Source organism: Terrapene carolina, unplaced genomic scaffold, assembly GCF_002925995.2.
Source record: "Terrapene carolina triunguis isolate 2854851 unplaced genomic scaffold, T_m_triunguis-2.0 Scaffold69, whole genome shotgun sequence".
NCBI lineage: Eukaryota > Metazoa > Chordata > Testudines > Emydidae > Terrapene > Terrapene triunguis.
The window spans coordinates 41,214,092-41,240,298 of NW_020664420.1; the positions used below are offsets into that span (position 1 = coordinate 41,214,092).

General features: G+C 39.0%; 1 protein-coding gene across 3 annotated transcripts in view; it reads right to left on the reverse strand.

Annotated features, from left to right (window-relative positions):
* The window catches only part of FCHO2 (FCH domain only 2), a 216,385-nt gene that overhangs the window by 87,154 nt on the left and 103,024 nt on the right, over nt 1-26,207 (reverse strand). For all 3 annotated transcript variants that reach the window (XM_024223692.2, XM_024223697.1, XM_024223703.2), the window contains 2 exons: nt 5,055-5,099; nt 3,034-3,106 (listed from right to left, as the gene is read on the reverse strand). In XM_024223692.2, the coding sequence (XP_024079460.1) occupies nt 3,034-3,106; nt 5,055-5,099 (118 nt within the window). The remainder of the gene's footprint in view (nt 1-3,033; nt 3,107-5,054; nt 5,100-26,207) is intronic.

Consider the following 26,207-nt stretch of genomic DNA (forward strand, 5'->3'; position numbering starts at 1 on the left):
CTGCAACTCTGCTCTCCTGCTCCCCAGCGATGAGCTCGGGGGATCCGTTCATGAAGCCTGGACAGTAGTAAGGAGCAGTTCAACTATAGGCTGGGCAAGTGCAGAATGGTGGTAGAATGTGCCTTTGGACGTTTAAAAGCTCACTGGTGCTGTTCGTCAGACCTCAGTGCAACCAACATTCCCATTGTTATTGCTGCTTGCTGTGTGCTCCATAATATCTGTGAGAGTAAGGGGGAAGACGTTTATGGCGGGGTGGGAGGTTGAGGCAAATCGCCTGGCGTCCGATTTTGAGTAGCCAGACACCAGGGCGATTAGAAGAGCACAGCAAGGCGCGCTGCGCAGAGAGGCTTTGAAAACCAGTTTCATGACTGGCCAGGCTTCGGTGTGACAGTTGTGTGTGTTTCTCCTTGATGCAAACCCGCCCCTTTTGTTGATTTTAATTCCCTGTAAGCCAACCACCCTCCTCCCTTCGAAATAAAGTAACTATTGTTTTGAAACCATGCATTCATTCTTAATTAAAAAAAAAAAAAAGAGAACGGACAAGGTAGCCTGGGTGGGATGGGGGAGGAGGGAAGGACAAGGCCACATTGCTTATTGTAGCCACACAAAAAATCGAACTGTTTGAATGACAGCCTTTTGTTGCTTGGCCATCCTCTGGAGTGGAGTGGCTGGGCCGGAGCCTCCCCCGCCGCATTCTTGGGCATCTGGGTAAGGAGACTATGGAAATGGGGAGGAGGGTAGGCAGTTATATAGTGGATGCAGTGGGGGTCTATGCTCTTGTTGGCTTTCCTGCAACTCCAACAGACGCTTTATCATGTCCGTTTGCTACCCTATTAGCCTCAGCATCGCGTCCTGCCTCCGCTCTTCGCGCTCACTTAATTCTTTCCTGGCCTCTGCCACTGAATGCTTCCATGCATTAAGCTGTGCCCTATCAGTGCGGGAGGACCGCATGAGCTCGGAAAACATGTCATCGTGAGTGCGTTTTTTCCACCTTCTAATCTGCAATAACCTCAGGGACGGAGATGATAGGGGGAGCGTAGAAACATTCTACGCTCTACGATTCTGGGGGGACTGCATGGTCACCTGTGCTGCTGAGTTCGCCACGCTGACCAAACAGGTAATGAAATTTAAAAGTTCCCGGGGCTTTTCCTATGTACCTGGCTAGTGCATCAGAGTTCAAAGTGCTGTCCAGAGTGGTCACAATGGAGCACTCTGGGATAGCTCCTGGAGGCCAATATCGTCGAATTGCGTCCGCACTACCCCAAAGTCGACCCAGCAAAGTCGATTATAGAGCTACTCCCCTCGCTGGGGAGGAGTACAGAAGTTGATTTTAAGAGCCCTTTAGGTCGACAGAACGGGGTTGGTTGTGGGGACGCATTCATTTTTAAATTGACCTAACGCGGCTAAATTTAACCTAACCCCCTAGCGTAGACCAGGCCTCAGAAACCTGCTTAGGAGCTTTTGGGAGGCTCAGATATAAGGTGACCAGATGTCCTGATTTTATAGGGACAGTCCCGATTTTTGGGTCTTTTTCTTATATAGGCTGCTATTACACCCCATCCCCGTCCCGATTTTTCACACTTGCTGTCTGGTCACCCTACTTAGATAGGAAGACTGTTCACCATCAAATTAGGCCTGAATAAAGACTGGGAGTGGCTGGGTCACTACAAAAAATAATTTCCCCTCTGTTGATATTCACCCCTTCTTGTCAACTGTTGAGAATGGCCATATCCACCCTAATTGAATTGGCCTCGTTAGCACTGATGCCCCACTTGGTAAGGCAACTCCCACCTTCTCATGTGCTGTATATTTATACCTGCCTACTGTATTTTCTACTCCATGCATCTGATGAAGTGGGTTATAGCCCACAAAAGCTTATGCCCAAATAAATTTGTTAGTCTCTAAGGTTCATAAGGATTCCTCATTGTTTTTTCAAGGGAATGAGATTCCTGGTTTGAGAACAAGCTAACTTAACAATTGAGTAATATGGAATCTGAGATTAGTTTGAGTAATAAACCATAGTTAAGGTCAAAATATAATTCTATTGGCAAAAAATTCAAGGAGGGTTAATAACTACAGAACTTGGTTAACCCCATTCACACAAGAAAGCTAAATGGAATCAAAATGGCTACTTTACAAGAAAGTAGATGAAAGGAAGGCACAACATATGTTGGCAACAATTTTACATATTATGTCTGGTTGTACATAAAATTTTCATCTACTTGCCCTGTCAACATTTTTTAAACTGTACAGAATTTTTGTCTAAAAAGGCTTGGGGTTTTTTGCTTATAAGCACACAGCAAATATTTATGAATTCAAATTTTTTCAAAAGAAAATTCCTTGTCTCATTCCAAAATAAAATTTTATTTTCCTATGCTTCTAGAAACTTCACATGCCAAACACTTTGAAATGTACGAGTTATAATTATCTCATACTTAAAGGGATATTGCCAACTTGAATTTTTTTAAAATGCACTTTCTGATAGAACATCCTTTAATTCCTCATATTGATAAAACAATTCCCTTGAAAAAAGTGGTTAAAGGTTATTCTGCTCTTCTCTTGTTGCTTATAAGGGTCTTTTCAGAAAGAGAGAAACTAAGGCCCTGATCCTGCAAATACTTAGGCGCACACACCTTTACTCACGTGTGTAGAACCACTGACTTATGTGGAACTACTCTAGTGAGTAAAGGTACTCAGGTGCTTAACGATTTGTAGGACAAAGATGTCTAACTACCTATGCAGAGCACACAATGAAACACACAAAGTACTGTCAAATGCACAAAATAAACAAAACAAAATCTTTCCCCCACTAACTTCTTTCAGTTACAGTAATCCTAGGTGTGTTACTTGCATCTAAAAGAGGAACACATTTTTCAGGGAAAAAGATCCTTTTCAATCCTTTTAATGGTGTGCCTTTAAACATCACTTGTAAAATTATTTCTTGTCACAAACATTAGCTAAATATTTATCTCCACAATTACGCTGTTCCATTTTCATTTAGGACCGAATGCTCCGGGTTTGAAATCTACTTACACAGATTCTGCATCTTTTTCTTTCTTAATTATTCCTGATAAACCAAATGCCTTTCTTTTCCTTGGTTTGATCCCTACAGAACAAATGTTTATCATTAGAAGACCACCAAGATGAATTTATATTTAACAATATAGATAATACATTTATGAACACAATTCTCTGTATAACATTTATGTCCATCTTCAATGCTTTATTTTCAATACATCGGTTTTTTGAATGGCTCAGTTTTTTTTGATTCCCTCTCCCCACTAATTTGGGGGAGAGGGTATGTAAGATTTACAGTTGATTTGATAGATACTGCTCAATGAATCCATAATCTTATATTATTTACACCAATGCAAGACGGTGGACATTTCAGAGAGAATGGGTAAAACTGACAATACAACATTAAATGTCATGAAGATTCCTCTACAAAAAAAAAAAAAAGCTTTATAAAATAAGAAGACACACCACTGAGTCTTATTGTAGTTTTCTATATTGAATTAATAAAGGATCACAAGCATGGAACGGGCAATACCACAGACCATCTAGTCTATTCAACTGCCAAAACCCTAATAACTAGTCCAGGAGGAAAACCAGTCTAACTTCCATGGTAAACCTGGAACTAAATTAGTGGAGTCAAAAGATTTGCAGCATGCTTACAACAAAAAGAGGGAACTGAATAAAAACTATTCCAAAGGTTAAAGTCCTTTGTATCATAACAATAAATACATTCTGCATAGTAAAACTGACTTTGAATTGTACATGATACAAGCATAATTACTACAAGTTTTATTTTATAATGATCTTATGTGTCAAAATTAGTTTCAATCAGACACCATATCAGACTCATTACCATGTCTACTCCTCTCCTGGATTTATGCTGAAGCAAATCTGACTACTATTTCCGCAGATCTAAAAATATGGGACTGACTATATGCCTCCACGAACAGCTAGGTAGGATGCAAACCTATGCCTTTTATTCCAGTCTTCCCAAATATCCTCTTAATTGAAGCAAGCTGTGTTTTTAGGAAGGCAGTTTTATAATCTGGATATCTGGAACAGTAAGTCAACGACTGTTCTGCCAGTTTGAAAACAACGTTACAAAATGACAATGTTCCCCACATTAGGTGCATGGATTCAGCAGAGGGATTTCCCCAGTCTTGGAAATTTTCTGGCTGAGAAAACTAGAGTTCTTTTAATCAGGAAGCTACAATTCAGCCAATTATAAAATAAAAAGGACGCAGACTGATGGAATCCCTCCTCTCTGAAGAAATAATAATTCTTCAGTGTATGATCTGATATTCATTTTCCTTCTAGTCTATTTCAGAAAGCACTCTCTTTCTTGTCCCTTATCAAACTAAAAACCATTAATATTGTGGTGTGAGACTATAGTTCTCAAAATGGTGCTTCTCTGATCAGTTGTCCTTCCATTGTAGTTTTGGCAACTTACTTTAACACTTGTTAAGTTTTCCAATCATTTGAGGTCCAATATTCTAGAAACAGAGGGCCAGATCAGGGATCACAACCAAATGGTTATGGATGAAAGTACAGCTGTTTATGAGAAACATTTTGATCTCTTGGCAATTGTACAGTAAGACTGTAAAATAGTGGTATTGGATGTTTTCTTGAATGTCAGTTAAAAAAAATAATGCATTACTCAATAATATCCATTACTTATTAGCCTTTCAAATTATTTAAAAGTAGAGTAACCAGTTTTATTTAATATCAAGTATTAGGGGGTAGCTGTGTTAGTCTGTATCCAGAAAAACAACAAGGAGTCCGGTGGCACCTTAAAGACTTACAGATTTATTTGGGCATAAGCTTTCATGGGTAAAAAACCTCACTTCTTCAGATGCATCTTTAGTCTTTAAGGTGCCACCGGACTCCTTGTAGTTTTATTTAATGTGTTGAATACCCTTCATAACCTGGTTCCATTTTTTAATTTACACACACGTCATTTAAAAAAATATCTATCTATATAGATATACCTTAAGCAGACATTTAAGAAATTATGCAACAACTTTACTGCAGGAACTCACCTTCAACTGCACTAGCTGTGTTGCATTCTTCAAATTCGATAAGGCCTTAAAGGAAGAACATTGAAAATTAATATTAATCTAACTTAGCTATTAGTTTTAATTTTAAAAGACATTTTCTGAGGTGTTTTGAAAGTGGCATCTTTTTCTTCCAAACAGACTGGACAGTTTAGTTTGCAGTGTTGTTGTAGCTGTGTTGGTCTCAGGGTACTAGAGAGACAAGGTAGGTGAGATAATGATGCTACCTAACTCTGGATAGACTTGCTAAGACCCAGTTTACATCTCAGACACCCCTAGCTGCATTGTGATCAGTTAAGTTGCACAATCATACACATATAATGATGAACATATAATTAAATAATTAACATGATAGTAAGGTTTCAAATTTGAATATTCAGATATCAGGGCAACAATATTACATGGTCAAGATCCACACAGAATGTGTGTGACTACCAATAAGAATATTACAAGTACAATTTAATGTATGTTACATTCAAAGTAGCTAAGTTAACACTGCGTTTAGGACACCTAACCTTTTACCTTTCATTGAGTGTATATTCAAATTTGCAAGCATATTATATTCTATTAATATTAAGTTTTTAATGTTTTTTAATGAGAAAAGAGAAATGCAAAGAAAAGTCAAAATGGGAAAGACAGACATGGCTCCAGCACTACAGTGGCATACAAATCTGTTTTAATCAAGTTTATTCTTCTCTATTTTTCCCAGTTTATTTTGTGCATTTGACAGCTCCTTGTTTGTAGTTAGCTCTCCTGTTTACCCAGAAGAGTCAATTATTTTGACGGTAAATAGTTTTGTTTGGGTTTATACTGCAAGAGCAGAGAGAAAAATATTTTTAAAAATAGAGAAAAGATTGTAAAAATGACAAAAATACCAGAAGGCATCAGGACAGGTGTAATACTTAAATTACCTGTAACTCATTGTTTGAAACAGAGTATAGATTTCAAGTGGTCAGTATCGTTTTAACAATGGTGTTCACTGTCCTGGACACTACACTTTAGACACTGAGGGTATATATACGCTGCAATGTAAGCCTGTGCTTGAGGCTACCCTCCTTGCATCCAACACTGCTAACCAGGGCACAGACCCCGGGTCCCAGGACCCTGCAGGGCTGAAAGGTCCAAGCTCTAATTAAGCCAGGACCCAGGACCTATTGCTTTACAGGGTAGACAAAGTCCGGCATGACTCGGGTCCTGGGAGTCTGCCAGAAGTATCCCACAATTCCATGGACAACTTCCTTATTCCTCTCTATCCTAACAGTGTGCCACCCATTGTATTGAAAATGGAAGCCGCCCTCACCACCTTTGCAAACTGCAGCAGCTCAGGTCAGCGTTAATCCATTCTCTTCTGTTCACTGATCTGCAAGCACACTATCAGAGAGCCTCTTGGGTTTACAATGGAGAATGAACTGATCAAGACTTTCGCAAAGCGAAGTGCTTCCTGGTCAAGTGCAGGGCAGGAAGTAAAGCTTTCCCACAGTGCACCACAGTCCCTAGAGATAAAGTGGCCACATTTCAGGGAAGGGACGGGCACATGCTAGGGACTCTGGGATTTGGTTACTTTGACTTGGGTCTGCACACTTTGGCGTGGATGCCAGAGCCCTAGGTTTGAGCACAGTTTCGAAAAGTTTTAACACAGCGTTAAAATACAATGTAGATGCTCAAGCCCAGGGTTCCCCAAAATGGGTCAGCTGGTGCAATTTCCATTAACCCTTGGCTTATACTGCAGTGTAGACATGCCCTAAGTTCTTTGGGGGCAGGGACTGTCCCTTCTGTGTGTTTGTACAGTGCCTATTATAATGGGCCCAACCTCTGTACGTGTCTACGAACACACACATGATATTTATATTATGTGTAAAGTAGCAAAAGTATTGTTTTCAAATCCCATACTCAAACCAAATAACTTTTTTTCTTCAGACTTTAAAATAAATTACCACTTTTAGGTAGAGATCCAAGCCTGGAGAAACTCAATTACAGTCACTGAAAACAGGGCGTTGGAATGGAAACATTTATACAATCTTAAATACAGAAGTTGTTCCCATTCTCGCTATAAAAAGGCTTTCATAATAAGCAATACTTTGAGACTGCCTTTTTGTGGTATTTTGAGTTTTACTGTGTTAGAAATACAAGAAAGTTGTGCATCTTTCAGAATGTTCTGATCTAGATTAGAAAAAATGCAAAAAAGACTAGTGGTGCTTAAGAGCATTTTTTATCTGTTTTGACTGGTACTCATTACAAAATGAATGAGTCATTATTAAATGAGGACAAGAAGGGGGTGGGGCTAGGGGCCCCACAGGGTCTGCACAGGAGCTAGTGGGGTGACAGCATTGAGCTAGGGTCTGCATGGGGGAGGCTCCCCAACTATCCCCGCAAAAAACCTGTTCCATACTTCTCCCACCCACACCCAACATTTACTCTCCAGGTTCATTCTCAGGCTCCTTCCCTCTCCTGGAGCTCCTCCATTACTCCCTGACTCCCCCAAAACTTTGCACTGCTTCTGAGGGGTGCGAGAATTACATTTCTGTATTGTAGTTTAAATGAATTATTACTCAAAGCTCTGTATTAATATGCCTAGTAGGGAATCTATTGGTAAAAAAAAAAAAAAAAAAAAATCCTGAATCTTGTTTGTTGTCCATATTGTTACAGTCATACTTGCTGACAGGTATTTTGAAATAAATTACCAAAATTGAAACTGTCATGATTATATTTTGATAAATAAAATATGCAGATTTTGCAGAATTTTAAAATACTGTATTGTATGCAGAATTTTAAATTTTTTGGCACAGAATACCCCCAGGAGTAAGACAGACATGCTGCAAGTTTCAGGGTTTTTTTAAGCATTATAATATAGAAAATTATACTGTAATTAGAGAAGATATCACACTTCAACACTTTAAGAATTCATTAACAATCCATCACGGTTTCTATATTTTGTCCATCCCAATTACCACCATCTGCCTTTGAAAATTATTTCACAGTCTAATACATCTGATATTTCAATAGACTTAAACATCTATTCTACTCCTGTTTTGGGTATCTTGAGGAGGACTACTTATTATACTAGAATGTACCAAAGTGTATATAGTGCACAAATGGATGCAAGAATAGATACTACTGCTGGAGTACAGCCGGAGGGGTTACAAAAGGATGAAAAACTGAGACCAGATCATCATCCACCAAAACAGATCGCTATCTCCTAGGCAACCAGAGACAGCAGAAGGTGTTATGCATGAACACTGCTATACAACAGCTTAACATCAATGAGAAATCCAGAAGCACACCTAAATCGTGTACTGGACTAATTGTGTTTGTGCATCTTCAGCCAATAGAGTCTGCACTGTGACTACAAAAACCTCAAAGTGCTTTCCTCTGTCAACCAACATAACCTTCCTCTTTTTTAGGTTCTGCTTCAACCAGACATTCTTCATTCGTGAGCTGACCTCATCTAAGCACGTGGCCAGCTCGATGGCAGTGATTTTGTCATATGTTGCGTAGGCTAGGAAGAGCTGTGAGTCATTTGCATGCACTGGCATGGGAGTCCATATTGTTTCACCTGTTCTTGTAAAGGCGGTATGGAGATGTTGATGTAAATGTGCCCACCATGAAGCAGACAGAAATCCATATCAACAACTCCACAATATCCAAGGACTGAATAGAGGACAAAGGAAGAAGCTTACATAGGGTCACCACAGAAGGCTGAAGTAGTCTCAATATAAATATACTTCTGTTTAGAAGGTGAACTGAGATCCTAGCTGCACAAACTCTATTGCTTATAGAACCCAATGGTGCACAGGCTAACGCCAATGACCCTGGGAGCCAACGATCTAACAGTGAATATGCATTATCCACTACAGCATCCAAAGGAGAAAAAGCGATTGTTTCTAGGTACAGGATGTAATATTGGTACTGAGAGGACTAAACCATCTGCTGAAGCAGATTGGCTAGCCAAAGTCTTCAGAATCAGTGCCATAATTGGGCCCTGCTCCCTGCTTGGAATCTCTAGGTGCTACTGCAGTACAAATGAATAGGAACATAAGTTCACTGTATTATAACTGAAGAACTGAAATCTCTTCCTTTCTGGCTCCCTTAAGATAAGGAAACGTAATTCATGTCAATGAGGAGGAACCCTATTCCCCAAGGAACATGAAATGTGAAATGGCAAAAACATGTTCTCTCATTTATATAATCTAAAGCAATGTGAAAATGAAAGTGGCCAAAATAGAATGTTTGGTAAATGTTTTAAGTGGTTGGTTTTTTTTTTGGCGCAACACCAAATGTTAGGAAAATTAACTGCAGACACTCTCTCATTTTTGAATACCGATATCTCTATCAATTATAAACATACTTTTTTCCAAAATAGACGTGATTATTCCTCTATGGACTTATGATTTGGCCAGTTCCAGGTTCTAAAATGAAGCTCTTTGAGAGTTATTTCCACACACCAAAAAATCTGTAATTTGCATTTATTTTGGGCTTATTCTGATAACTCTAACAGTTGAACTAAATTTCACACTTTGCAAAAAGTCCCTGAATAATCTCTCAGTCAGATCAAGCATGGATAGTTTCAGGCTGCAGTCAATGGTTTTACCGAAAAGGGTGGGGGGGGGGGGGGGAGCTTGAATTGAACCCTTCTTAACCCTTGAATTGAACCCTTCTTAACTACAGAAGTGCTGCAAACAGTCTATTATTATATGACAAATACACATTAAATTCATGAATATAATGTATTTAACAATTAAGTCACAAAATGTAAAAGCTACATAACTAGGAGAAATTTAAACTCACCTACATTGCATATACTGTTATGTAGTATTTTAAATTACAGGGGAGTCGCATCTTACGCGGGGGTTAGGTTCTGAAGTCAGCGCATAAGGCGAAAATCGCATATAGTCAAACACTCATTGAGTGGAATGGTGGGTGGAATCGCCCGCACTACAGGTACAGTATTTAAATTGTTATTTTTCTCTTTTTGTTTTGCCGAGCGCATATAGTTAAAAGTGCCTATGATGCGACTCCACTGTATTAATTAAGCTGTTAAATGTTTATATTTATTTTTTATATTCATTATAGGCGAGTTATTTTATTAGGAAACAGTTACTTACATTTCTTGAATTTTTTAAAATTTACAATAGTAACACTGTATTAATTATTCTGTTTCATTAAAAAAAATACAAAGATACTAATCGCTACTAACCAGTGTGCTAAATTTCTGCAATTGCTCAAAGTAAAAAAAATATATATACACATATAATTCTGGAATGTAATTGTAATATAAGTGCACACTCACCTAATTAATAAACACTACATGTCTAAAATACTCCATAATGATGTAGCCTGTAAACTAAACAGAAATGATGTACCACAAATAGCCTAAAATATATTGGAAATTGCTTATGTCTTTCTTTCTAAATACAAATCAGGAGTCTATTACCCAATGAATGCTATCAACATAGATCATTTCAATTTTTTAAAAAAGTCTACTGAAGAAGTTATCACATAGGTCTATTCTAGCTGAGAAGCACGTAGATAATACCATGATGCATACTGTGGAAAAAAGAGTAACAAGGATAGAAAAATTCAGCCAGGCTAAAATAATTAATAAATATATAGGATTTAAAAAAGCAGAATGAGTTGTTTTTGTAGTTGAAAAATTACAAATGATTTTCCATCAACTTTAAAAAAAATTTGAGGCCACGCCTAGAAAGTTTCAGGTCAAAAGTAAGATATTTGAGAAAATTATGAGCCATTCAAAATAGGTTTATCATGAAAGTCCATATATAATTTAATGAGAATGTTTCAAAAGACACATGCAGGGAAAATTATCACATTTACAATAAGCTGAACTATAGCTCACCACTCTCTCTAACCTTCAAAGCAGAAGGATGAGAAATGTAAAGTTTCAGTGGCCAACCCTGCCATAGGATATGCATCCTAATTATTTTGATATCAGTGGGAGTTTGGATGCATATCCTGTGACAAGGAGAGGGCCTCAAAATAAGTAAGCTCTTGAAATTGTGTATAAATTATCCCATTCGCACTTAATCAGAAAACAGTTTCAAGATAGGGTAATGAAAGCTTCTAGGTATACATTCCAGAAGAATTCCAGATAGGGGACAGCGTGCGAGGCAGATATAGATGTGGGAGTGTGACAGACCCAGACCAGTGGGGTACAGGAGTCTGGTAGAGGGCAAATATACTGGTCACTGGATGAGTAGTTTTCTGTTCCCTGAGTGACCAGAGCAGGGGCCCAGTTAAGGCAGGCAGGCTAATTAGGACACCTGGAGCCAATTAAGAAGAAGCTGCTAGAATCAATTAAGGTAGGCTAATCAGGGCACCTGGGTTTTAAAAAGGAGCTCACTTCAGTTTGTAGTGCGAGAGTGTGAGGAGCTGGGAGCAAGAGGCGCAAGGAGCTGAGAGTGAGAGGGTGTGCTGCTGGAAGACTGAGGAGCACAAGCGTTATCAGACACCAGGAGGAAGGTCCTGTGGTGAGAATAAGGAAGATATTTGGAGGAGGTCATGGGGAAGTAGCCCAGGGAGTTGTAGCTGTCATGCAGCTGTTACAGGAGGCACTATAGACAGCTGTAGTCCACAGGGCCCTGGGCTGGAACCCGGAGTAGAGGGCGGGCCCGGGTTCCCCCCAAACCTCCCAATTGACCTGGACTGTGGGTTCTTCCAGAGGGGAAGGTCTCTGGGCTGTTCCCCAACCCACATGGTGAATCTCTGAGGCAAGAAAATCCGCCAATAAGCGCAGGACTCACCAAGATAGAGGAGGAACTTTGTCACAGGGAGAAACAAGCTAATAGGTGTATAAGGCTAGACTAGAGGCATTGATATAGCATGGAAAAGACAGGAGCAATACATCAATTAGGCTAGAGCAAATAAGCAAGGAGTGGCTGAGTTGTAAAGGACAAGAAGCTTGAACTTGATACAATGGAAAAGGGGAAGTCAGTAGGATGACTGAAGGGGTAGGATAACGTGATCAGAACAGTGGACAAATTCTGTTGAAATTAACCAAATACTACTTGAAATAAATTAATACTACTTGTAATAAATAAATTAATACGCCACATCAAGTGGCTTCAACTCATGACATCACTCCTAGAATATCAGAGTATCTACTGCCTGTCCTCTAGCTAGAAAAGGTGTGTGAATGCATGGAGTTTTGTGACACTTCAAAAGGATGGAGAAGGCTGGCCAAAGATACTGCAGTATTAATCTCACTCCAAAACTGCCAGGTCAGCTCTGTTCTTTGAAACAATAATGCTCAATAGTGGTATATAAATCTGCAACTGCTATGATGTATGTATAATTTACTTTTTGATTCCTGAATGGAAAAGGAAATAAATGATGTCAATAAAATTCTTTGTCCCTTGTCTAGTGGACACTAGGAATATTTTAAATAGGATGCATTTCATCTCTGAGGAAGATGAACAGGCACAAGGAGTTTTAAATGACAACAATCTTACACTTGCTACCTAATTAATCTATGAAGCGGCACTAATGGCCTTGAAGACATTTATGTCTCTTGTCAGCCAGGTTGAACAGGGTGCTACAACAAGTCACGAGTATATGCTGTGGGGGAGAGGCTAAGACAACAATTTTGGCTAAGACCTCAACTATCGGTTAGTGGGATAGAATCACTTAGACTTCAAAAAACAAACAAACAAAAAAAACACCACCCCAAAAATAAAACACATACACAAGGTAATTCTTTAACAAATAAAAGAGGCAAATAATCATTCAAAAACTAATTCAATATTGCTGGCAAAGAAAACATAATTATATTGTACATTCAAAAATAGCCTTTGAGATCTCTTGTAAGTATACTTTAGACTGGGAAATCCCAACAAGCTAAAAAATTAATCAAAATTGAATAGTCACATTACTTTTTCTACTTAAAATTATCTATTCTTTTATGAACTGCATTTCACTTCATTGCAAAAAAAATTAGCTTTACGTCACAATCAGTTTATATATACATTAATATGCACAAGCATTTTTAAAATTTTCATCAACCTAAAACTTATAAAATTGAAAAAGAAAAAATTGCAAAGCTACTTGTAGTTACCAATGTGATAAGACAATATCCTTGTTTTTGAGAAAACAAGTTTTTTTTTATTTGACATGAAATCATGCATGAAAGGAGGACAATTTTTTAAAAACTGCATATGCCTCTCATGCCGCTTCAAATGGCAGAGCTTTGCGTGCCTGGCTCAGTGCCAGTTGACAGCTCAGCTGGATATCAATGCACATTCTGACCCCCCTTGCAGTGTGTCACTTCTGAATTGTTTTCACAGTAGAAAGTTTATTCAACCTCTCTCTTGAATGCAGTGGACCGACCATTATTCTGCAATTTAATCATAGCAGGACAAGTTATTTTTCTGACAGCACTAAAGCCAGAGAGCAATTCCTAATGAACAGCTTGATACAAGTGGAATTTCGACTGTTTTAGCCTCAATTAATTCTGCTGTCAAAACAAATGACTGCTCTTGGTGCTTAGATGTTAAGCTGGATCACAAAGGTCAATTTTGTGTGTACACAAACACATAAGCAATCTTTTGCTTGCTATCATCTGATGCTATTTCATGTTTATTATCAATAAAAAATTCAAAGTTTTCAAACAGAGACACCAGAAATGCAAAATAAATTTGTCTACAGTAGCATTTTTAACACAACATTCCATTTTAACTGCCTGTCTGATGAAAAATGAAAGATAAATCTGTTTCCACATTTGTAAATAAACAGATAGTGAAGGAATCATTTTCAGTTCTAGAACAACTAGTTTTAGAATGACCAATTACTAAAAGTTTATTTTCAGAAATGATCAACTGAAGTGTAAAGGTGAACAGGAGTTACTTATCTGTAAGAAAATGTATTTAGAATACAGTATTTACCCTGCCTGGGTCAAGTGGCCTTAAGCAACTACTTTCTCGCTAAATATATTAAATCAAATTAAAATATATATTTTACTCTATAGCCGATGCACTTCATCTCTGAAAATGAATGGACGTATAATAAAAGATATATAATTAACTGAAAAACAAAAGAAACATTACAACAAATACAGCAGGAAAAACTTTGAAAATTAATGCTGCTATAACATTTTATGAGAAAATGTTTCAAAAAGTGTAAATAAAGGATTTTTGTGGGTGTTTTATCAAACGAATAAAAGAAAGATGTAACCAGGGCCTGTCCTCATGATCCAACAAAAAGCACTGTGGAACACACAACTGCCTCATTTAGATTCTTACGTGGTTCCCAACATACTACTACAATCACACATTGTCATGCCCCCATGCTTATAGACTCAGCCAACTTTCTCACTGAGGCTGAAAGACTATATGGAATTTCTCTTTTTGTCCATGCTGAACGAAGAAAAATGTCACATTATTGGGACAAGGACCCCCCTCATTCCAAGAAGGGACAGGGGGCAGTAATGGAGCATAAAGTTATTATAATTAATAGTAATAATTTATACAGCATTATTTTCCAGAAGACTCCTAGCCAGGGCCGGCTCCAGGCACCAAGCACCCAAGCTGGTGCTTGGGGCGGCACCTGGAGGGGGGCGGCGCAGCGCCGGGCCACAGCCGGGCTCGCCGCCCTCCCCCCGGCGCTCTGGCCGCCCCCCCCCCCCTCGCCCCGGCCGCTCTGGCCGCCGGGGTCGGGGGGAGAGCCGAGCCCCCGCCGGGGCTCGCCGCCCTCCCCCCCGGCCGCCCCCCCCCCCCCCCCCCCCGGGGGGGGGGGGGGGGGGGGCAGCCGGAGGCTTTTTTGCCTAGGGCGGCAAAAAAGCCAGAGCCGGCTCTGCTCCTAGCATTTCTCTTCCCTTTTACAGATGAAGAAATCAATATACAAGGAGGTTGTACCTTACACACTTTCACTGTACAAGTCAGTCTCAGGGCTGGGATTAGGATGCAGGAGTTAGTCCCCTTAAATTAGTTTAGAATTTAGTAAACTGTTTATTATCAGTGAAGATCAAGAAACCACAAATCTCTTGTAACGTTACTCCACTAAACTCAAAGGAGGCAACTGACTAGATTCATTCAGTTAAAATGAAAATATGTTATTTCTCATTTGGTCTCCAAAGAACCACATAAGAAAATTTTCAGTAAAAACACTTGACCACTACTTCAAAAAAAATACTAGGCTATCTACCCTAACAAAGATAGACTTGGAAAGATGAAGAATTCACTCTTTCAACATTTGACCTGATTATGCCAGCCTAGACAATGAAAACTTCAACAGTAACTTATGAAAAAAAAGATATATAGAACAAAAAGATTATAGATTGCATCACGTATGACCCACCTGCTGAAGGCTGCATCTGCAGAGGCTGCCATTGAAAGCCTGTAATGGAATACTTTATTCCAAATACATTTACTTACAGATAAGTAATGCACATTTAGCGTGACATACTGTGGAATAATGTTGATAGCTTATCCTCTCTGTATGGTATGACCGCTTTCTTAATACAGTCTTTGTTGTTTTAGGTTAAAGTCTAAGGAGGCTGTTAAGAATTCATATGGGCCTGTTCCTAAAAAGAATGAATAGGTGACCTGTTTTTAATTTCCTGAATCCTCTGCAAAGATATCTCTCTCTCTCTATATATATATATATATAAAGCTCTCTGAGTGTAGGATGGTACTTTCTTGCTCTGTTGTACCTTGGAGGAACGTCTGATCTAATTGGAAAGATTATTTCACTTCGGGGGGAGGGATAGCTCAGTGGTTTGAGCATTGGCCTGCTAAACCCAGGGTTGTAAGCTCAATCCTTGAGGGGGCCATTTAGGGATCTGGGGCAAAAATCTGTCTGGGGATTGGTCCTGCTTTGAGCACGGGGTTGGGACTAGATGACCTCCTGAGGTGCCTTCCAACCCTGATATTCTATGATTCTATGAAAGAAACAAGACACTGACTTAACCACTACTATTTTGTCCTGATGGAATAAACAGGTATAGATCTATGTATGACAACTCCCACAAATGATTAGACAAAAGAACACTAAAAAGTCATCTGAAGAGTGAAAAATTCCAATACATTTATTCTCTGGAGTTCAGAGGGAGCATGTGAGCCATTTTAGCAAAAAAAACCTTACAGTATCTAAGACGGATGGGAGAGCCTCTAGTTTACTTCTGAACAAAACAAAACAAAACAAATCTCACCACTTTCAGAAGGAAATCTATGCTCTACCGTGCCCATTTAGGGCCAAACAGCTGCTATTTGGAGCCTGAGGGAATAAAAACTTGGGCTTTTATTATGCCTGTCATTTGAGCCAAAGGATGTTATGAAAAATATGTCCAAAAATTATGTTTTCTGTCCTTTTATCAGGCCCTGAAGATGTCTTAATATGTCAACATTAGGCAGGTGCGCAAGTATTTAAGTCACCGGTTGCAATATAAGCCAATTCTTCACATGAACCCTCTAAGAACCAGATTCACAATAGTGATCAAACCAGATTTTCCCTGATGAACTGGGCTCTGGAATCAGGAAATAATATATGAAGATAAAGGCAAGCTACTGAATCTCCAGGAACTAAGTCATAGAGTTTAAGGTCAGAAGGGACCTCTAGCTTATTTAGTCTTACCTCCTGTACATCAAGGCTATTGACATCACCCAGACACCTACACACTAAACCCACCCACACACTAAACCCAACAACCAGAACAAGACCAAAATATTATAGCTCTCTGGAGATTAAACTATTGTGTGGCACAGGCAGAGAACAGGAGGGACCAAGATGCACCAATGCCTGTGGCCCCTGCAATAGCAGGGAATTGATTAAGTGATATATACACAGATGATCCCAGCAAGCGACCCACGCCTCATGCTTCAGAGTGAGGTGAAAAATATCCAAGATCACAAGCCTTCCTGGGCCAATTAAGGGCTACCAGAAATCCTCTAGAACTTTACAATCTTCTGAAAGACTTTACCAGTCAGAGGAAGGAGAGCAGTTAAGTTCAATTTCTAATGGTTAAGGAAGTATTTATTCCCAGGGATAATAGATCCAGGAACCTATAGGAGAACCCATATTTACTATCATGTTTAATCAGAAGGTATTGAGGTCCACCTGAAGAGCTCATTATTTGTGGCTAGTCACTTCAATGTCCCTTGGTATGTCTTTCTTAAAGAAAAATAAACCCACAAACAAGATGAGTTCACTAGCCCATTGAGGTCTACATGCATACTATTTAACACTAGTCATCCTTGAATTTTAAAAGTGGGCTAAAATGTTTCCAGTATTAAATATTTTAGAACCTCTTATATGTTCTTTTAGAAACTCAAATGTCCCAAGAGATTTTGGTGCAGATGGAGGCTATTTTCAGGAAAAAAAACATCAGCAACTGACCCATCTCAACCTTAATTATAGAATTTAGACAATAAAATGAACATATAGCTACATTTTTAAAAGCTAGGAACCTGCAGTTATGAAGTTATAGTTGGTGAATATATATGTGCCTTAGACACAAAGAAGAAGACAAGCCTAAAAAGTTGAGTACATGAAACTAAAGTGGGTGGATCACTAGGTAATTATCTTACAAGAACACTTGTTTTTAAATACTGTATATAAAACAGGAGGGAATTCTTGCTTGATGCAATTTATGTAATATTTAATCAGCATAAAAGCTTTTTCAATTGTTCATACACAGAAATAAGTTAACTTCATAGCATCAAGTGGCAGGGAACGGGGGATACCTAAATGTTTGCTGCTCACTTTGCTACTGCTTTGACATTTTTTTCCTGTTCCTACTTCACACCATTCAGGTGACAGGTCAATGCCCACTGTTCCTTCATCTGACAAAATGAAGAAAATCAATATCTAGTCTTTAAAAATAGAACTACTGGTGCAGAAGGTCACTATATACTACCACCAACTCTATGACGATGGAGGAACCAACAGAAAAATACTGAGAGACTGTACTCCTGGAGACAATGTAATATGGACATACATGAGGTCAAACATAAATGGAGTGAGAATTTACTTGCAGTTGCCAAACATGTTTGCTCAAGGAAAAAAAAAAACCCTCAAAGACATGCACTCCTGATGTTAAATTGGTAACTAATTCATTGGAGAAATCATTCAGGAGCAGACTACCTTTGAGAAAAATTTCATCCTGTAGCACTGCCAAGGTCAATTTAATTTTGGATATGTACAATGCAATTTCCCCCAGCAAAAGTTATATTTGCCTACCAACTAATTTAAACCATATACTCAACCTTGTAGATAACACTATTTTCCTATAATTCAACTTAATTTCATTAGGAAAGTAGAATATATTGCATAATATAGATTTTTAATTTAATACACTTTAATTTCCTCATACTTCCTTGCTTTAGAGCCTCTCCTGAATCAAAACCACTTTTTTGTAATAAATTATTGCAGGACTATGGAAATGAGGAAAACCAAACACTTCTTCACAGCTATATGAAAAGTAGCATGCATATTTTGTAACCATCATGACAATCATATTTGGAATATTTTCTGTTAATAGAAATAGTCAAACTTTGGCTGTGTACCACTCTATGACCACTTAAATAGTGAAGAACTACAAGATACATGCTTAAATATATTAACATAATACATTTGCTATCTCTTGGGTGACAGGTATTTCAGAAGGCTTAGGCTATCACCATAATGTAACAGTTCCCCCCAGAGAGCAGAGCAGAAACAGCTGTATTAAAAACAGCTACATTGTAGATTAATTTAAAACAACCATGGCTATTAGTTTGATGTTTTTACTTACCTTTCCTAAGAGCAAAATCAGTAATTTATGAGTTATTAATTTTTTTATCACTAGACTATTTTATTAATTAATACCTACTACTTTAGCTAGACTACCTTATTAATATCTGGGATTCTCTGTCTTCCCCAAATCTATTAGATGAGGTTCTTGCAACCCTATTTACCCCCACAATCTTTATGTTGTGGGATCCTTCTGTTTGTATCAGCATCATCAGTTAAACATGGATTGTGTCTAGTCACTCATTCATTCTTCTGAATTTGAGTGTATTCTGCAAATACCTCCTCTACTCTCACTTCTATAACATGATACACAATTCAATTTACCTTATTTTGGAACATATTTGATTAAATTTATAATAAGTGTGCCTATAGTGGACTCTAATATAGAAAATTATCTTTAAAACCACAAACATACATAACCTAAACATCAAATATAACCAACACATTAATATCTAAAGGATATCAAAAAAGGAGAAGCCAATGTTGCTAAAAATGTTGAAATAATTTTCCTTTCACATGCTTCAAACTGTACCAATTCTTAGTTTTTTCCAATATTTTTGGTAAAAAATTTTTTTTAATAAATTACTTAAAATGTCAGGAAAAGAATATAGGATTCCAGCCAGTTTGGAAAGGCAAAAGCTGAAGGAAAAACACAACAAAACATTCAATTTTTTCATTTCCAAATTTGCTCCCAAAAAGGTTGAGAAAAAAGTTTTTTTAGTGAAAATTTCAGTTCTGACAAGAGGCCATTTTTTAATGAAAAAAATTATTAGAAAAATTCTCATCAGCTGCAGTGATAACATTTTCTGTCCAAACAAACCTTCCCTTTCCCTCCACCAAATATAATATAACCCTTTTTGGCCACAATCATTTTACCAAGCTTTGGGGGGGTTTTTTTGGTGCAGAAGAGAGCTTAGTGTGTTAATCTGGTCATACAGTCCTCACGTTCAACTATTTTATCAGCCAGCCTTCATTTCCATAATTGTATATATCTAGCAATCCATTACCATTGCACCCTCTCTATTTCATGACATCATAGTTTAGTATGTTTATTTCACACTCTTTAATTACTGTATACATTCATTCATTAGCCCGTTCGTTTATAAGCCGACCCCCCAAGATGGATAAGTAAAAATAGCAAAAACTGTATGACCCTTTCATAAGCCAATTCTATATTTCAGGGCTTGGCAAACTTTGGCTCCCGGCCCATCAGGGTAAGCCGCTAGCGGGCCTGGATGTTTTGTTTACCTGGAGCATCCACAGGCATGGAGCCCCTCAGCTCTCAGTGGCTGTGGTTTGCCATTCCCAGCCAACGGGAGCTGCAGGAAGTGGCGCGGGCCGAGGGACGTGCTGGTCACCACTTCCCGCAGCTCTCATTGGCTGGGAATGGTGAACCCCGGCCACTGGGAGCTGTGGGGCTCGGTGCCTGTGAACGCTCCAGGTAAACAAAATGACAATGTATTAGATATTTAATTCAATAATTCCATAGAGCTTAAAATCATCAAATTTTGGTGTAGACCCATTGATAAGTCGACCCCCGCTCTTTGATGCTTCACTTTTTTACCAAAAAAATTTGGCTTACGAACGAGTATATACGGTATTTAACCTTTCTGCTCTTCCACGACCTAAAAAACCCAAATTAATTGCTTTATTTACTTCTTAGTACCTTTGCTTCCTCTCATTTTAGTGTGATTTGATTCTGTAACAGTTTCCTACTAAAGGCCAACTCATGACATCTCTTATCCTTCTCCCTTCTCCACACCCCATTTCAGGGTTTCTAGTTCACTGAGTATTTATTCTTTATACCTGGCTCAGCTCCAGCCATTTGGTTGCACTGCAAACCACAGGCCACAGCAAAACTTTCAAACAAAGAGATGCATTCAAAAAGCACTTTACTTTCAACTCAAGACCACAAAAACCCAAACCTCTTCCTTGCTGCCTCTACTGCTGACAATCTCTCATATGCTTCTACTTTTATTGTATCTTGTTTGCTGTTGGGAGTTGAGCAAATTTAAACTTGCACAGCTAGAGGGCAGTATATTTAGTGTCCTAAATGGCTCATAAGTATATGGGTAGGTGTAAATATACCCTAGTAGTGTGTGCCAAAGAACAGAAGATAAGCAACCAAGCTTGCAAGTACAATGATCGCATGCTTCCAAGAGATGCACTGAGTCAAACAGATCCTTAGATACTTTCTATGTATTGCCTTTTACTAGCCAATTCTCTAAACCAAACTAAAAAAAAAGTACTTCTTTCTAGCATAAATATACTGCTATAACTACAAAGAATTATGTAAACAACAAAAATCCCTACGTTTGACAGACTTCCCTTACCTTCTGAAATCAGAGAGAGATTCTGAAATTGAGATTTCCTATGAATGAGTATTTAAGTATTCAATAGGTACACAGCACAAAACTTTCCTCTTTCATGAGCAGATGAATTGCTGCCAGACAGAAATTTTAATTTGTTAGAATAAGACAGTTGAGGTCTCAGCTCTAGAACTGGTCATAACCTTCATCTTTTTGTGCCAGGAAGCACTAAAAACCATTCCCCTATTTTCTTCTGGGCCATTGGTTGAACAACATTTTTGTAACGAGAAGAATTGCATTTTCAGCACTGATTCTAGCTGATACTACTGAATACTCTGAGGTCTGGTCAGTGTTTGAGGCACCGGAACCGGGGGGGCTTTTAAAACAAAAGAAACAAGCACAGAGTTCATGTCCTCTGCAAATTTCCAGCCCCCCACTCGCCCGCAGAATAATAGATTCTGCCAGGGAGACACTGCAATTACACTTTTTGCCCAACAGGGGCTGCTGTGGTGCCAGAAGAGAGGGCAGTGGGCTCACTACCAGAGCAGCCAGCCACGGAGAAGGAGGGGGCACTTTGGCCTTGGCCCTCCCACTTCTACAAAAGTTCCGGTGCCCTTGGTTTGAGGCCAGGAAGATCCCTCCTGCCTTTTCTGTCTGTCCAACCTGCTGAAATGGACATCCTCCCTTTGCAGAGAGCTTTCCTTCTTAAATACAATCTAATCCCTTGACCACATGCCTAGGCTGAGAAACACAAGCCCCTTCCCCCAGCCAGTTTTCTGAGTGGAGTTTATTATTCTTGTAGATGGGCCAGAAGTTGAGAGAGAATCAAAGTTGATGGCCCCCAATGGCTGTCTCATTGAAAGTCTTCTCCAAGGTGTCCCATACCACTTATGAGCAGTGCCATATTTGGATAGACTGGCCTTGTAAAACCAGTCTGGTCTTGGCAGCAGAGATCATAAATTATCCGTTAACACCACAAATGGAAGAAACAACATGGAATTCGCAATTCAATACTGTGGAAGCAGAGATATAAGAAAAATAAGATATCAAGATGGCCTATGTATAAACAATTACCTTTATACCTTTCCCTGATATATTCATTCAAAATGTGTGTCTAAATCTCCATGGATCCCATCAATTTCCACAGACAGGATCAGTGGAATATACATAGGCCATCTTAAAAAGAACAGGAGTACTTGTGGCACCTTAGAGACTAACAAATTTATTAGAGCATAAGCTTTCGTGGGCTACAACCCACTTCTTCGGATGCAAAAATAGGCCATCTTGATATCTTATTTTTCTCACTTGTTTTGACTCTAGTCTACATACAATATTTTCTACACATTATCTACATACTGCCTTTCAGACAGCTTATAGTCCACCTTATGTACTAAGTATGATGTATTGTGTTCTATGACTAAGATTGTACAACAACCCCATCATATTATCGCTATGGGAATGTTATTGCTTGTGTTGTTGTTAGCTAGTGTAGGAGTATGTTGTTGTTGTTGTAAAGGACGTAATAATAGTAATACCTTTCATGTCCATGCTCACCATGCATTGTCATTACATCCAATCAAAACCCCTAAGGTTGAAGCATCTGATGTAGAATCTGAATTCCAAGATTTAATGCAAATAGAGATTTGAAAATGTTTGTTGTACTAGTAGTACAAAAAGGGGGTTGTGGAAGCAGAGAAAGAACTGACAGGAAGGAACTGCAATGCATGACAGTTCGTTAGCAAGAGTCAGGCTAACTGTAACCCTAATAACGCGAGATTTGTAGAAGCGAGGATTGTGTGAGGCGAGTGGGAAAGAACTGTGTGAGAAGTTGTTGCGACCTTGTGTAGATAATGTGTAGAAAATATTGTATGTAGACTAGAGTCAAAACAAGTGAGAAAGATAAGATATCAAGATGGCCTATGTATAAACAAAATGCAGCTGTTGCTTATTATTGTCTGTAATGAAAGGTATAAAGGTTTGCTGTAATTGTTTACCTGTAGAGAGACCTGTTCAGCGCTCTCCCTCTACACAATTGTTAGAGAAAATAAAGTATCTGACTTGCTGTACCCAAACAAAAAGTGAGAACTCGGTTATTCTCCGACAATACAGATATATCTGCTATCACATCCGCTTTCTCTATAACTATTACTTTGTAATGCATTACCTTCATCTTCCCCTGAAAAGGCTTTCCAATATTAGTTGGAATAACATTTTTGCTAAACGTCCTGACAGCCCTGAAGAAACACCTAAAAAGTTTCAATCACAAGCACATTTGCTTCTGATGCAACAACACAACCAACCTCTCATCTGATGCCATACCATCCTCAGTACCACACAAATAAGTGTGCATTTCTCTCGGGCAAAACCATAAACAAACCCACAAACCTTTTTCTGCAGTTGAAACGGATATGTGTATTTGCCCATGAAGGCAAGTAAATATAACCTACAGTTATACAGCCTGCATAGATGACTGGCACACCTTCCTGCCAGTCAGGTACTATCTCTCAGCAATCAGGTCCAGGAAAACGAAAATGTTAGCAACATGTTCTAGTTTTGGCCATTGGAGTCACAACTATCAGATTTGTGCAGAAGGAAGAGTAGCTGGCATTTACACAGAAAGTTTCAGGTTTTAACTTTTAAAGTTTGTTTGTGTGTAGTGAGAGTGTATCACTGCATCGTAACCATTCATTCCAATCAGAGGGATTCATGGGTGCAGCCATGATGCTCAAAAGATCATTCTCCAGCCCTGCAGCCGTTTGTCTCCAAAAATAAATGTGATTGTTTCAGCCACTCTCTCCACAAGAGATCCAGATCTTCTGGATCCAATTCAGTCTTGTTTTCCTTGGTTCTCAAAATACACAAGGTCACAAAGGATTCCGTCAACCTCAAGGTCCTATTGATAGACTTCTGTTGACTCCCATTTCTTCTCACCTTCCTAGTTTAGCCAGTGTCAGACTGGTTAACAAAAGGAAGTTGATCTGATCTGATGATGTTGATCTGAAGGAAGTTGATCTGAAGCTTACATCAGCACTGCCTCTCGTAATGTGAGAATGTACCAAAAACAATGAATCCCATGATGCAGTAATTCATATTGCATAAGTAAACAGTAAAGGCTTGATGCAGGCAAAAGTGTCAATTGACAGGTCAAATTGTACCTCCGGACTGAACAGTGTGCTCGAATAATCAACACACTCCTAGAGCTGGAAAGAGCAGAGGTCCTAAAATATGAGAGAGAAATGTCTTATTCTCAACTTGCACTTTTTGGGAAGCTTTTACATCTTTTTCTAAAATGGAGAGGGAAATGACAGGGAAGTAATACGCAGGTGCCAATACATCAAAATCTCCATGGATCCCATCAATTTCCACAGACAGGATCAGTGGAATATTTAAAGAATGCCAAAATGATGCTTTAGACCCTATCCTGTTGGACCTGCAACGAAATGTGCGTGTCTAATTGAAAGTTGCATCTTTCAGTAAGCTGCTGCTTAGCACTGATATCCATCACCACAATTTGGCTTCTGGCTTATTGGATGTTTCACAAGAGAAAAGAAAAATAGAAACTGAAAACTGGAATCCCTAATTTAACAAATCTTGATTAGGGTATGTATATGGTATAACACACACACACTTATTTATTTATGGTATATTTTTCGCATAAAATGTGTGTCTAAATCGTAGAAAACTGCTCACAATCTTCCTTTCCTGAGTCCAATGTTGATGCAAATGTAAACTTGAGAAACTGAGATGCTTTGGGGATATTTAAGCAAGTCTCAGTCATAAAATGATCTGTATACTTCTTGCAAACATGTTGAAATATTTGCAACAGCATAAAACAAATACTTTCTTCTGCTGCCTTGAGGAGGATCATTTAATTGTTAAGCACTCCTTGTTTACCAAATATTTTTCTTCTCTTGGAAGCAGTTTTCTACTGAAATATAAGAGGTCCTCCCAATCATCTAGCTCCTGTGGAAGAACAGCCCCCAAACCCCTGCTCACAGACATCAGTTTGCAGGAAAAAAATTTCTGAAGTCTGGACTATACAGTACTGGTTGACTGTAGAGAATGCATTTGATCTACGCAACGGCATCAGCACATGCCAGGGACCACTGTACTTCCAGGGCTCATTATTGTACAGGAGGTCAGGTAAAGGAACAGTTATCATGGAAAACTGGGCCGCAAAGTGTCAATAATATCATGATAATTCCAGGAAGAATCTGACCTGCCATTTCGTAGTGGAAACTGGAGATGCCAGTATGGCCTTCACCTTCCTCACCTGAGGTTTGACCCGCCCATCCCCCAAGGTGTACTCCAAATATTTAGTCTCTACATAACAAATCTGGCACTTGGCTGGGTTGGCTGTTAGTCATGTTGCCTCCAACCCTCTCAAGATGTTCTGACCACGTGGTTGAACAGATCATCACATCATCAATACCGGGTGAAGTACAGGCTCAGTGAGACAAAAGCACTTCCTTCCTCCACCAACTGATGAAACATGGCCAAGGCCCATGAGGCCCAAAGGAAGAGGGTCAGAAATTGTTACAGTACAAAGAGAGTGGAAATTCAGTTGTCTTTTGGGATTCCAGGACCAAGGGTAGCTGCCAATGCCTATTGGTGAAGTCCAGAGTGTTATATATGTAGCCTTTCCTAGTTTATCCAATATCTCATCTACCAAGGACATTGGACAGGCATCAATTCCCACACCACATTCATGTTCCTAAAGTCAATACAGAACCAGATACTATAATCTGGTTTTGGGACCAGCACAACTGGGTTGCACTACTCACTCTGGGACCCTTTTATTTCCCTCCTAAGCAGATCTCATAATCCACTTATTCTAAGTGATGCATGACTTCAAAAGGATCTTGCCACTTTGCTAACATGGAGGAACATGCATCCTGGATTAGCTGGGACATGAATGAAGTGCCCTGATTGGTTAAGATCACCCTCAGGATCTGACAGGAAAATGCTTTTAAGTCACTAGCTATAGTCTGTGCTGATGCTGAGCACAAAGGCACAGTTTTCGGATATCAAGTGGCATACTCCTGAATCACTACAATAAATTGGCAACTACTCAAACTAAGGGTCACACCAA